This window comes from Haplochromis burtoni, unplaced genomic scaffold, assembly GCF_018398535.1.
Source record: "Haplochromis burtoni strain Fernald_Lab_line unplaced genomic scaffold, NCSU_Asbu1 Contig_228, whole genome shotgun sequence".
Lineage (NCBI taxonomy): Eukaryota > Metazoa > Chordata > Actinopteri > Cichliformes > Cichlidae > Haplochromis > Haplochromis burtoni.
This window is the reverse complement of record NW_024582589.1, coordinates 502,581-515,603: the sequence shown is the minus strand read 5'-3', so window position 1 is coordinate 515,603 and position 13,023 is coordinate 502,581. Positions and strand designations below refer to the sequence as shown.

The 13,023-nt window shown below is 42.2% G+C and overlaps 1 protein-coding gene across 4 annotated transcripts in view; it reads left to right on the top strand.

Annotated features, from left to right (window-relative positions):
• The window catches only part of zgc:113279 (uncharacterized protein LOC553749 homolog), a 16,668-nt gene extending 9,547 nt beyond the window's left edge, over nt 1-7,121 (top strand). Inside the window, exons 8-11 of one of the 4 annotated variants that reach the window (XM_005937424.3) lie at nt 825-971; nt 1,599-1,659; nt 2,228-2,391; nt 4,998-7,121. In XM_005937424.3, coding sequence (XP_005937486.3) covers nt 825-971; nt 1,599-1,659; nt 2,228-2,391; nt 4,998-5,021 — 396 coding nt within the window. In that variant the 3' untranslated portion in view covers nt 5,022-7,121. Of the gene's footprint in view, nt 1-824; nt 972-1,598; nt 1,660-2,209; nt 3,161-4,997 lie in introns of those variants that run through there. The other 3 variants (XM_014338456.2, XM_014338455.2, XM_014338454.2) reach the window with 3 other exon arrangements.
• The last annotated feature ends 5,902 nt before the right edge of the window (nt 7,122-13,023 follow it).

Genomic DNA, 13,023 nt, shown 5'->3' with positions numbered 1-13,023 from the left:
ACCAAAGAGCGTGGATATAATTGTCCGGTGAATTGGTTTGGCAGTGTGAGCAGTTGTTGGTAGACGTAAAGCCCATCTTGAACATCCGATGATCTGTATAGTGCACTCTGACCGCCCATGTTCTTATGCTACGCGCCGGGTGAAATCCAGGAGAATGACGCTCCCGCAGTAACGCACGCTCCAGCCACGTCTTCCAGCACTAACCATAACCTTATCCCTAAACGTAACCAGCACTTTCACGTTACATACAGTTTTCCCAAACGATTGAACTAAAACGAACGTACTGTACATGTGTAGATTCATTCCACATGGTTCTCATGTTTCCTTATTTTTCCGATCTGGTAATCTAGGGAAGTGTTGGGTGCGCAGAAGCGTAACATATCGGCGATACCTAGCGTAAAATGTTACACTCTGGAAGTGAGAACGTGTGGATTCTTCAGGCACATATGTGACTCATCGCTGTATTTCAAAAAGCTTTCGTATACTTTTTATTTTTGCCGTTGGTTTAAGTGGAGAATGATCGACCCCCCCACCACCACCATGACTCCCTGTGACGCTCCTCTCACCTCCTGCGTACAGAGCTGCACATGTTCAGCTTCACTGTTCTATCTGTGTGTTATTGCACATGTTAAGGTCCATATCAGGTGTTACCCATCAGTATGTAATTAAGAGGTAACCACTAAGTCTTCCATCAGTTTGCACAACGTCTTGTTCCTAGATATTGTTTTGCAGCCACATTCATGGTAACTATTCAAAGACTTGAGTGCGTTCTGCACCAACATGTTCAGTTCATAACTTCATGCTTTCCTTTGCTCTCTGTTCAGACTCCTCTTCTCTACGCATCAAAACACAACCACCACCTGATGGTGGCCGATCTGATCTATCTGGGAGCCAACGTCAATGAGACGAACAACGCAGGAAAATCATGCCTCCACCTCAGCGCTGAGAGCGGCTACATCAGAGTCCTGGAGGTCAGAGCCGTTATCATTTCTGCTTGTATAGAGAAAGAACCTGACTGTGTGACAGTACGTCTGCTGTTGGGCTTTTGCTTTTGTGTCCCATCTTTCTGCACAGTTTACAAGCAAGTCAAGAAGCATTACAAGTTACTGTCAGAGACAGAGCTTAGAAAACAGCTGTGATGAAAAATTAAGGTTGTGTAGTTCACTGTGCAAATTGTTAAAGATATTTAAAAAGTTGCCGTATTTTTATTTTTCTAAAGTCTGTCCTCACAGTACAAACATGTATGACAGAGGGCTCAGGCTAAAGGGCTCACTGAATTCCAGAGTGGTGCTGTAATAGGATACGACCACTGAACAAGTCAGCTTGTGAAACATCCGTCTGTCGTTGCCTCTGCAAAGTTAGAGCGCAGCGATGCACAAACGTCACCAGTGCAGAGTTCCCAGGTTCCTCTGGCAGCCTCAGCCGTGCGCCGCGAGCTTCGTGATTTGGTCTCCACATCTGAGTAGCTCCTGTGTGTGTAATGTGTTGGTGGCCCAGCTCTGGCTGTACTTTGATGCATGGCGTCAAGTTTGGGCTGATCAACCTTTGCTTCTTATCTACTGTATTCAATCCAGATGTATTCAAATGTTTTCTAACAGGTTCTAATGCGTGCAATGATGGATGGCATATATGTGGACGTCGAAGCTACTGATAACTCTGGTAAGTCCTCAAATCTTTAAAGCTTTCAGATCATTTTATTCGTGCATCACTGTTTCAAAAACATAATGAGACGATAAATGCAGAACATGGTTATATAAGAAGACAACACAGAACTAAGAGAGAGAAAAGTAAGAGCTTTGATGCCAAAGACGCCTTTGTCATTGCACGATCTTCTATGTTAGTGTGCCAGCAACATGTCCGTCTTTAAACAGCAGCACTTTCTTTGTGGCTTCCTCTCATGTGCTGTAGAACAAAGCCAAAGAAAGACATCTGGCAGTGCTTAAAATCCACAAACAGTGACCTCTTGTTTATTTAATGGCTTTAGTCATTACAGCATGGTTAGCCATGATTGACTAGCCAACTGTCATCAACTAGAATAGAACAAGGTTTCCTTTTTTCATCTTTAACACAAATGAGAGTAAAGAGCAAAGCACGCGAGAACAGAAGACAACAAAACTTCAGTCACAGTGAATAAAAACCTGAAAGCTGCACTTCCTGTTTTTGTCTGCAACTGATTGCAGTTATGCTTAGAAGCACCATTATCCTGCAGCCCTCTGTGTTTCTGCAGGGATGAGTGTGGTACAGTGTGCTTCCATTGCGCTGAAGGCCACCATCTGTGAGGTGGAAAGCAACGAATCCCTCGGTCACAGCAAGCTCCGCACACTCCGCCGAGAGCAAATGATGGAGACTCTGGAGTGTGTGCTGCAGATGTGCAGCTACCTTCATGTCATGGTGAGTCTCGCAGTAACCATGAAACACACATTGCTGCAGCACTATTCCTACATTGTTTCTTCTGACCTCTCGAGCCAGGTGACATTTACACACTTAAATAGTCCTCACGTATTTCAAGACAAGCTGTTTTGTAAGGCAGCACTAAATCGTAAGAGTATAAAGAAATAACGACCCAGGATGAATCTGAGCTTCTGCGTGGACTTCACACCGAATCATTGGCCCCACTGATGCTAATCAGTTCGTAAGTCTCACACTTGACAGGAGAGACTAATGATTTTATCATCAACTGTAAATAGGCAATCATCCACTCATGCTTCCAAGTTTGGCAGAATGAAAACAAGCAGACTCAACAGCTGACTGAAGGAGTGTAAGAAACATCAGTATTTATGTTCCTGCAACAACAATGTTAGACTTCAGTCCATCCTTCACGGCAATGTGGGACTGCTGACCAGCCACCATGTGGAGCAAAACATAATGAGAGACATGAAAAGTGCCAACGTGAAACTGATGTTAGTGATTTTATTGGTGCATTTGCAGCAGTGTAAAAGAGACTTGGCAACAGCTTAGAATCAAGTAGCAGAGCGTTCGTGTGTTTGCCACATCACCAAAAGAATTCATGCACATTCGGCGCTTCGTTCAGCGGTGTTAGTAGGACATGTTTTAACAAATACAGGGAGTGCAGAATTATTAGGCAAGTTGTATTTGTGAGGAATAATTTTATTATTGAACAACAACCATGTTCTCAATGAACCCAAAAAACTCATTAATATCAAAGCTGAATGTTTTTGGAAGTAGTTTTTAGTTTGTTTTTAGTTTTAGCTATTTTAGGGGGATATCTGTGTGTGCAGGTGACTATTACTGTGCATAATTATTAGGCAACTTAACAAAAAACAAATATATACCCATTTCAATTATTTATTTTTACCAGTGAAACCAATATAACATCTCCACATTCACAAATATACATTTCTGACATTCAAAAACAAAACAAAAACAAATCAGCGACCAATATAGCCACCTTTCTTTGCAAGGACACTCAAAAGCCTGCCATCCATGGATTCTGTCAGTGTTTTGATCTGTTCACCATCAACATTGCGTGCAGCAGCAACCACAGCCTCCCAGACACTGTTCAGAGAGGTGTACTGTTTTCCCTCCTTGTAAATCTCACATTTGATGATGGACCACAGGTTCTCAATGGGGTTCAGATCAGGTGAACAAGGAGGCCATGTCATTAGTTTTTCTTCTTTTATACCCTTTCTTGCCAGCCACGCTGTGGAGTACTTGGACGCGTGTGATGGAGCATTGTCCTGCATGAAAATCATGTTTTTCTTGAAGGATGCAGACTTCTTCCTGTACCACTGCTTGAAGAAGGTGTCTTCCAGAAACTGGCAGTAGGACTGGGAGTTGAGCTTGACTCCATCCTCAACCCGAAAAGGCCCCACAAGCTCATCTTTGATGATACCAGCCCAAACCAGTACTCCACCTCCACCTTGCTGGCGTCTGAGTCGGACTGGAGCTCTCTGCCCTTTACCAATCCAGCCACGGGCCCATCCATCTGGCCCATCAAGACTCACTCTCATTTCATCAGTCCATAAAACCTTAGAAAAATCCAGTCTTGAGATATTTCTTGGCCCAGTCTTGACGTTTCAGCTTGTGTGTCTTGTTCAGTGGTGGTCGTCTTTCAGCCTTTCTTACCTTGGCCATGTCTCTGAGTATTGCACACCTTGTGCTTTTGGGCACTCCAGTGATGTTGCAGCTCTGAAATATGGCCAAACTGGTGGCAAGTGGCATCTTGGCAGCTGCACGCTTGACTTTTCTCAGTTCATGGGCAGTTATTTTGCGCCTTGGTTTTTCCACACGCTTCTTGCGACCCTGTTGACTATTTTGAATGAAACGCTTGATTGTTCGATGATCACGCTTCAGAAGCTTTGCAATTTTGAGACTGCTGCATCCCTCTGCAAGATATCTCACTATTTTTGACTTTTCTGAGCCTGTCAAGTCCTTCTTTTGACCCATTTTGCCAAAGGAAAGGACGTTGCCTAATAATTATGCACACCTGATATAGGGTGTTGATGTCATTAGACCACACCCCTTCTCATTACAGAGATGCACATCACCTAATATGCTTAATTGGTAGTAGGCTTTCGAGCCTATACAGCTTGGAGTAAGACAACATGCATGAAGAGGATGATGTGGACAAAATACTCATTTGCCTAATAATTCTGCACTCCCTGTATATTCCTGAGCACTGAATCGATTACACACATAAAAGCTGTAAACAAAAGAATCCATGGAAGTGTGGCACTGCTGACAAAACAAAACATTAAGCACAGATTGGAGAGGCAGCTGAAGGGAACTTCTTGACTTCAGTGCTGTCCGTGTTTCATATAGACTAAAAGTACAAAAGTGACAGGTCCAGTTAATGAGGATTCCAGGCTACTGTACACAGTTCGTCTTCAGTGCTTTAAAACTGAACAACATGGTTAAGAATGCTCTGGGTCCACATCTACTGCTGAACTACAATTTTCTGTTCAGATTTTTTTGTTTTTACAAATTTGAATTTGAGTGAATTTGAAATGATTAACCCGACTGTCCTTCTTCCTCAGAGGGGGCAGCCCAGAACCGGCTGATCTGCCTGGCAGGGCGTTTCAGAGACCCCGACGGTAACGTTTCGAGTACATTCAGGCTTGTCTTTGTCTTAGAGAGGCTGTAATTACTGGTGTGTGTTTTTCTCTCCAAGCATGTGTTCAGGCCTGTTACAGAAACATCTGACATTCTGTGTTTGGCAAAAATGCCTGACTTGCAATCAGGCGTTTACTGTAACCTGCACAGAAATGTTAGGTTCTCATTAGCTGGTTTCTATGAAACTTCCATTGTTTGTTACATTGGAGTAACAACTTGTCCTCAGTTAGGGTGTCCAGCTGATCCAATCTCTTTAAGCTGTTAATGTCTCAGAGCTCTTTGAGGAGAGCTGTGACATTGTTACCTAGAACAAGCCATGTTGGATCTTTAACCTCTTGAATCCACCAGTCAAGCCTTAGGTTTGGGTTTGGTTAACATCCAGCCACACAAACACTGCTGTGCACGTGTGAAACACTTCATTCAAAATGTAACATCTTCTAGTTTCTGAAAATATGGCTGTTTAGCATGTGGCTAAAAACAAAACCCAGCTCTAAGTCTCGACGGGTGCCGGCGACGTGGTGGACGTTAAGAGGTTAAGAGGCTCTGATACTGGAGGACATTAAGTAGTGCCGGGGGACGAGGAGTCCCTCGATCTCTTGTGCATGTATAACTTTCTTTTCTGTCAAATATCATCTCTGTGTCCGTGAACAGTTGTCACTGATTAGTAATCTGGTTAAACACAGAAATGTACGAATATTACTTCATTCTTGTTTCGATGTTTGAAAAATGAAACCACGGCAGTGAAAAGAAAAACAAAAGGATCAAATAAAATGTAGTCATGTTCATAAATGACATGAAAGCTCCTGTATGAGTCTTTAAATGTCTGATGTGTTTCCATATGTGCATGTGTAGTCAGCTCGGTCACTGCAGCAGATGGTACACTGGTTATAGAGGAGTAAAGACTGATGGAGGAACGTGGGCCGCTCTGCAAACCAGTGTGCCTGTGCTGGAAAATGATAATGCACCAGTATATTGGCTGATGGATATTTACCAGAAGTGTCCCATTATTTTTAAATTCCTATTGATATTCCTGCATAACTCACCACAAAGCTGAAAATAATGACTCTTAATGCCAGCAGCACTTACTTTAAGCTGTGGTGAAAACGTTAACAACAGCATCACAGCACAGGGAGTCTTTTAGATGACCTCAAAGCCCATCTGCCAGCTACGTTTGGTGTTCCAGTCACTTATTGCTTTTTGTTGGATGTATTTGGAGAAGAATGTCAGCATGTATGTAAGACAGCTCGTTGTTAGCACGTTAGTTATCCTTTTAGTTTTCCAATAGTGCCGACAACATAAATGTGACATAAAATGAACATTTACTTATTTGTTTGGGGTTTTATTTTTCATGTTCCTTGTTTGTTCAGGTCTGTTTTAATACTGACCTTTTTCCCAATTTTGTTTAATATGTTTTGACTCTTGACTCTGTACATGTGACTTTGAGCCATACAAAGAAACTGACCAGACCAAATATATGAACATATCTGTATATGTATATACAACACAGTCCTGAGCAGGCAGGGAGTCCACCTGCATCATGAATGAGAAACAGTGTATTTCAGGTGCTAATTTTAAACCACTCGGCTTATGTATTAAAAACAAATGACATCCTAGTTTTAAAAAACACTTTCCTTTATTGTATGGGATTTGTACTGCTGTTATTATGGGATATTATATAAGACATGGGGATTAAATGGGCTCAACTAGGGGCTCTATGTGTGTTTGTGTTATGTAAGCATTCTGTCTTTTGTTTGTGGACGTGAGCTCCAGTGTACACCTGTGGCTAACATGTGTTTGCTCGTTTGTTGTCTTATACGGAGTGGTGCCAACAATTTGACCTTTGGGTTGTTTTCACACGAGTCATAATGAGTTGGTGAATCATCAGGTAGAGCTGTTAGCCTGAGAGTCATCGTGTGTCACACACAGACACACACCCTGCTCCATCGGCAGTCCTGATGGTTTTCCTAATGTTCCTGCACGTTTTACACTTGTGTGATAAAACATGCTTTTGCTTTTTAAAAAGGTCAATAAAGTTTGGGTTGAGTAAACTTCACGTTGTCAGGTTCATTCATGCATCCGGAAGGATTTCGAACGTTTGTCGTGCTTGTTTGACGCTGCTTAGCCAGAGGCTAGAAAGCAGAAGCCGTGAGCATTTCTCAGTGTCAGGCTCTGACAATAAATCATGTTTACGAGATCACATCTGCTGAAACCGTTTACTGGAATCAAACGATCCTCAGAGGACAGGTTCACACACAAACTCTCTGTAGTCATCTCCCCTTGCCCAACTTCTGATTACGCAAACATCCAGATTCTGTTCCCACTGCTCGAGTTCTCGTATGAGTCACTGATGAAATGATTTTAAAGCAGACCGTAGATAAAAATGGATGTAGCTAGTGTGAGTAAAGTCTAGTCAGTTCAGCCAAGAGCTGATTGTTTTACCATCAGCGTCTTGATGTTAAACCTGACAAGTTTGATCTAACAAGAAGCCTCCTCACACACACACCAGCAGACCCTCGTCTTATGTGTCCTCCTGTGTCTCCAGCAACAAACAAAGTTACTGACTACTCTATACTGTCAATTGTTCCCTTTCAGTTTAAGGCAGAGCCAGCCAACCAGGAGCAGTCTAACATTTGGCATTTTTCCACCTCAGTCACTGCTGAGGTCAAAAATGAGAAATAACCTGATAACCTTCATCTCAGTTCAAAGATGTGACGGGGAGAGGGATCTAAGCTGAGGGGAAATGCCCTTTTGCACCACTAGATGGTGCTCATGACTTTTTCTTTTGTTGCAAATGGGGTTGTGAGGTGCCGTAATACATGCGATACAGTTTATTCCAGTCACATCACCTGGATGGACCCCTGCATTAATCCCTGGTTACTCAGTTCTTGCCCGTGGCTCTTCAAAGTCTCCTTTATGGTGGCACAGAATTTACAGCGACTCAGTGTTTCAACCCGAAGCTCAGATTTCCATAGAAGGCCTTATATAAAAATAGTTATGGGTTAGACAATAACAAGCAGCTGGGCAGTACAATGAGACATCACTCACATAGCAGTAAGCAAGTTGGAGGTTTCAGTGCTCCAAACACGCCAATTAAACTGCAGAGACAGTCTATCTGTGGTCTACACCACAGGTATAAAATGTAGTGAAATATACACACACCACAATAATTTACATCTTTGTAATGCATACATGTAGAGACTGACACGGGCTGGGAACCAGGTCCTTGCTGTTATACTTCTGCCTGAAGTCCACTTCCTGGGCACATGCATAATTGGTGCATTGAAATATAAATTCTCCATGGATCCTTGCACTCACCGTCAGATGATGTATGTTACTGGAAACCAGCCATACCTGCTGGACTTGCAGTCGTGGAAAATATATAATAAAAGCCACATCGCAGCACACGTCCAAGTTTCTTTGCATGTTTCTACATTCTTCCAGTCTGCTGGCTGCACTAATGTCAAACATCACATCAGAGAAATAATATGATGCTGATGACTGTGATGTTACAGACTGGTAATATGAAGTTATTTAGTATTAGACTTCAGTGTCTTGCTTTTTTTCTTCACCATGTTTTTGTTTTTTTTCACTTCCAGAAGGATAACTGCTCTTCATTTTTATTGACTGGCATCCGTCACTGGGTTAGTTTGAACAGAATCATAAATGTCAGTTGCAATATGAGTGGGGGGATTCGGGTGGAGTCGGGTGGGGCCCCATTAAAGAGGTCAGGCGTCTTCAATTGTTATGGCAAACTTTGCACAAATCATTGCTCCAGTTTAAAGCTTGCCAGCCCTCGGGGGCCTCCGTACTGGCCTGGGGCTCAGAGGAGCCGATGGTGGCAAGTAGCACCTCTGCTCCAACCTCGAGTCGTTAAACTGGACTGGACCAGTGTGTGTGTGCTGATCTGACTAATATCCAGAGTTGGTAAAAGTACAGACATTCTGTACTCAAGCAGAAGTACAAATACTACTATTAAAAAATATTACTGTAAAAGTTGAAGTACAGAATCAACTTCTTTACTCAAGTAAAAGTAAAAACGTACAGGCTCTGAAAAGCTCTTTGGAGGATGTTTCTGTTTCTGTGCAAAGCTAACTGAACCTTGTGCTATATTAGCATAATATTAAAATAATATCAGTAGATGTTAATACAAACTTTATTAAACTCTAAATATTCTCATCTTGAATCAGAAGTAAATAGAAAGCAGCTCTATTTTCTTATGCCTACATTATAGTTGGGGACTGTAAACAGGGAAATGTGCACCATCAGAGGTTAAAGTGGGCGAAACTAAACTAAACTAAACTGGTTGTAATGGTTTCGAGTGGGGAAAAGAATCAAACTCACATTCATTTCCAGTAGATTTTCTTAGTGTACAGGCTGTGATCAGCGGAGCTGCTGGCACACCTGGATTCAACCAGATGTTTCCTGCACCGACTCTACACTGTTTATGCCGCCTTCACGTTAGACTGGATGAAGTTGGTGTGAAGGTGGAATTCAGTGAATGAATCTGTGCTACACTGTGAGCTAACTGTGACCACGAAACACAGCCGCTGTGCAGCAGTCACTGTTCTTTACTTTAAACCCATCACAGTGCAGCAAACTAACCTGTTTATCCTGCACTGACCTGTGAGTGACAGCAGTTAGTCTGCCCGTCGTTCTCATCTTTCTCCATCTCTGAGTGAAGCTAGCGCTCTTTCTTTTCTCTCCCTGTGAAATCCAGCAGCTGCACTTTAGCTGCAACACACTGTGAGACAAACGGCACACAGTTTGTGTGTTTGCTGATGTTTGTTGAGTTGTACTTCATTACCCACCACCTAAGGTAATATCAGAGCTGAAACTTTATCGAAAATGAAGCACAAACCTCACCATCACAGACGTTTGTGCTTCATTTTCAGTGAGTGACTGTTCAGAGTCAGTGGTGTCGTCACAGCTGCTACAGCCGTCCGTCTGCGGTAGCTCTCAGAACTTATTACCAATATATCAGGAAACATTGATTCAAACCAACAAAGTGTGGCTCAGTACTCAACAGAAACAAACTCTCACTTTGCTGATAAACTAATGACAGATACCATCTTTCAGCTTTAATATTCCATAACATAGTACTGACTCAACCAAGAGGATTTCAGTGACTTGGAACGTGGCATAGCTGTTAATGCCAAACATAGTGAGTGTTTCAGTACTGCGAACATCTGCGAGGACATCTTACAACATGCTGGCATTTCTGTAGTAGTGTAACTAAGTGTAACTAATAAAGTGGCTGGTTAAGGTGTAATTATCAAATTAAAAAGGACATGGACTCAGATTTTTAGATGTATCATCAGTGTGCTCAGGTGGATTCAAAATGCTTTGAATGTCCTTCGTGTGAAGAACTTGGCTTACATCTTACAAGGGCAGACTTTTTTTAATGGCATGGTTCTGAATGAGTGCGGCTGCATTAGCAGACGTATAAAATTAGCATTACACGCACACACAGACACACACACATGCCACTCGTGTCTAATGCATTTCTAATTTGAAAGCACGTAGCAAGAAATGTTACCTCTGTTAGCGAATGTTCAGCTCTGCTGGAAGGACGACCCAGTCGAAGGTGACCTGCTATGATAGAACAATAAGCACTGTTTGGTAAACAGCACGTCTGGCTCATCACCTGCTAGGAACCCTCTAAGGCAGACATTCTGAGCTCTATATGCACACCTCCCGTGTTTCAACATTCTGGCAGACTTAGCCTGAGAGAATCACACACAGCTGGTATCACTGTGGCATGAAACGATGGGTTCCAGGGGATGCCTAAGGGAGGGGGGATTTAAAATAAAACAAGACGCATAGGAGGAGCAACCAAAAAGCTACAAGACAAAGTTTACATGAAATGAGAGGAATGCAGCACGTTTCAGTATGCAACTTTATTCATTAATCATGACAAATGTGCTTCGTCTGATATTATGATACCTCTTGGCTCCTCATGAGATCCTGTCACACCATTGGTCCTTTGTTCCCCAGCCATGAATAATCTATTATTCTATTAATCTAGAATTAATTAATTAATTGTCATCTATTACTTTAATCCCTGCTGCTGCACATATTACCTTTTAAGTCTTTTCAGACATTGTTGGACAGTTTGGCTGGTTGCTGTTATAGGTCTCCTCGAGCATGAGTGTTAAACCCCAAGAACACAGACACACTCTATAGGAATAAATCTGCAATAAACTCCTGCTGATGTTTCAACAGTCATGTGTGAAGCTCTTCTACGCTATCATTTGCTGGGGAAGCAGCACTAAGAAGATGGACCCGACGCAGCGGGTCCAAAAAGAATACAAATCTAATTAATCTGCATTGTAACACAAAACATACCAAATGTTTTAATTGAGGAATTTTATGATCATGAAAATATTTTGCAGTTGGTGGCAATTAGTGGCGCAACGGATCAAAAATCTCACAGTTCGGACCAATTTTCAGCAAAAAAAGAAAAAAGAAAAAAATTTAACATTTACTTATTAAAGTATTTTTTGCCTGTTAAAAACATTCAACTCAAGACTCAATTATTAAAAAGAAAATTATGGTACAATATAGGGCAGTACAGTCTTTGTATCTACCACTCAATTCAATTCAATTTTATTTACACAGCGCCAAATCACAACAACAGTCGCCTCAAGGCGCTTTATAATGTAAGGCAGACCCTACAATAATACACACCGCTCATTGTATATCGCACTCTGCTACAATGAACAGTCACGGTCACGTAGCTTGCCCATTTGTAGTAGTCGGGCAATAGTGATGGGTCGTTCGCGAACGAAATGGCTCTTAGAGCCGGGTCTTTGACGTGAACGACACGAGCCGGCTCCTTATCGCGAGCCGTCACGTGAGTTTTTTTCTCTCTCTCACACTTTTCCCGCTTCACTCCACAGCGAGCCTTGTGCTTTGCGCTGGGCAGAGGGGGGAGGGGCGGTAGTTACACTCAGTAGCACAGGAACAGAGCAGGAGGGAGAGAGAGAGAGAGAGCAGGGACAACAACATCACATTAGAAAGGTATAGTAATCATCCACAACTATTTTCAGTTGCGGATGATAAAGGATTCAGAAAGTTTATTCATGCAGGTCCATATGACAGAGAATGTGCATCTTCTTTTTGTTTTCATATTTTAATTTATATTTAATTGTGTTGTGGTTTGCAGTGTTTTGTGTTGTTTCACTTTAAATTTGTGTAAAAGGAAAAAGCTGAAAATTGAAATAGTTAAAAGTTGAACTGTGAATAGTTGGTTTTTGTATTATATGATTTATTTTATGTGGAGTGAATAAATAAAAGTATATTTACGGTGGCCCCTACAGACAAAGCACGTACAAACTTCAAATCACATAAAAACTCAAAACGTACAAAAGACATCAGAAGTGCTCCAGGATGCTAGGGGGCAGTGTTGAGCTTTTGTTATCTTGTGGCTACACAAGCCAGCAAGTACCAACGACCGGATTTGGTGTGTGGTAGTAACAGGTAAATGAACTTTTTTTTAAATTATTTGAATATATATGAGTGCCTGTGTATAAATACACAAACAATACACACACGCTTTCAACTGTGTAATTTTGTTAGGATGCCTGGGTCGTTGACCCAGGGTTGTTGAGTTTATTATTTATTATTTCCAGTCTTTGGTTTCTTTGAGCTCTGTCTTATGGTTTATGTCTCTGTCTTCTCTAGTTGCTCTGTCTCCCCTGTCAGCTGTATCCCCTTGTCTAGTTGGCGTCTCTGTGTATCCTTAGTTGCTATATCCCCGTGTCCAGTCAGTGTCTGTGTCTGCCATGGGGCCCGTTCTTCGTACCTCGCTTACTACATCCAAGACCAAATCATCGCGCTAACCGTGAGCTCGCTATTCCGGTTCTCCGAACACACCTGCTGTTGATGATTAGTACAGCTGGATGAAGTAATGTGAGATCACTGGGTGGCTTAACAGGGGCTACGCATCGA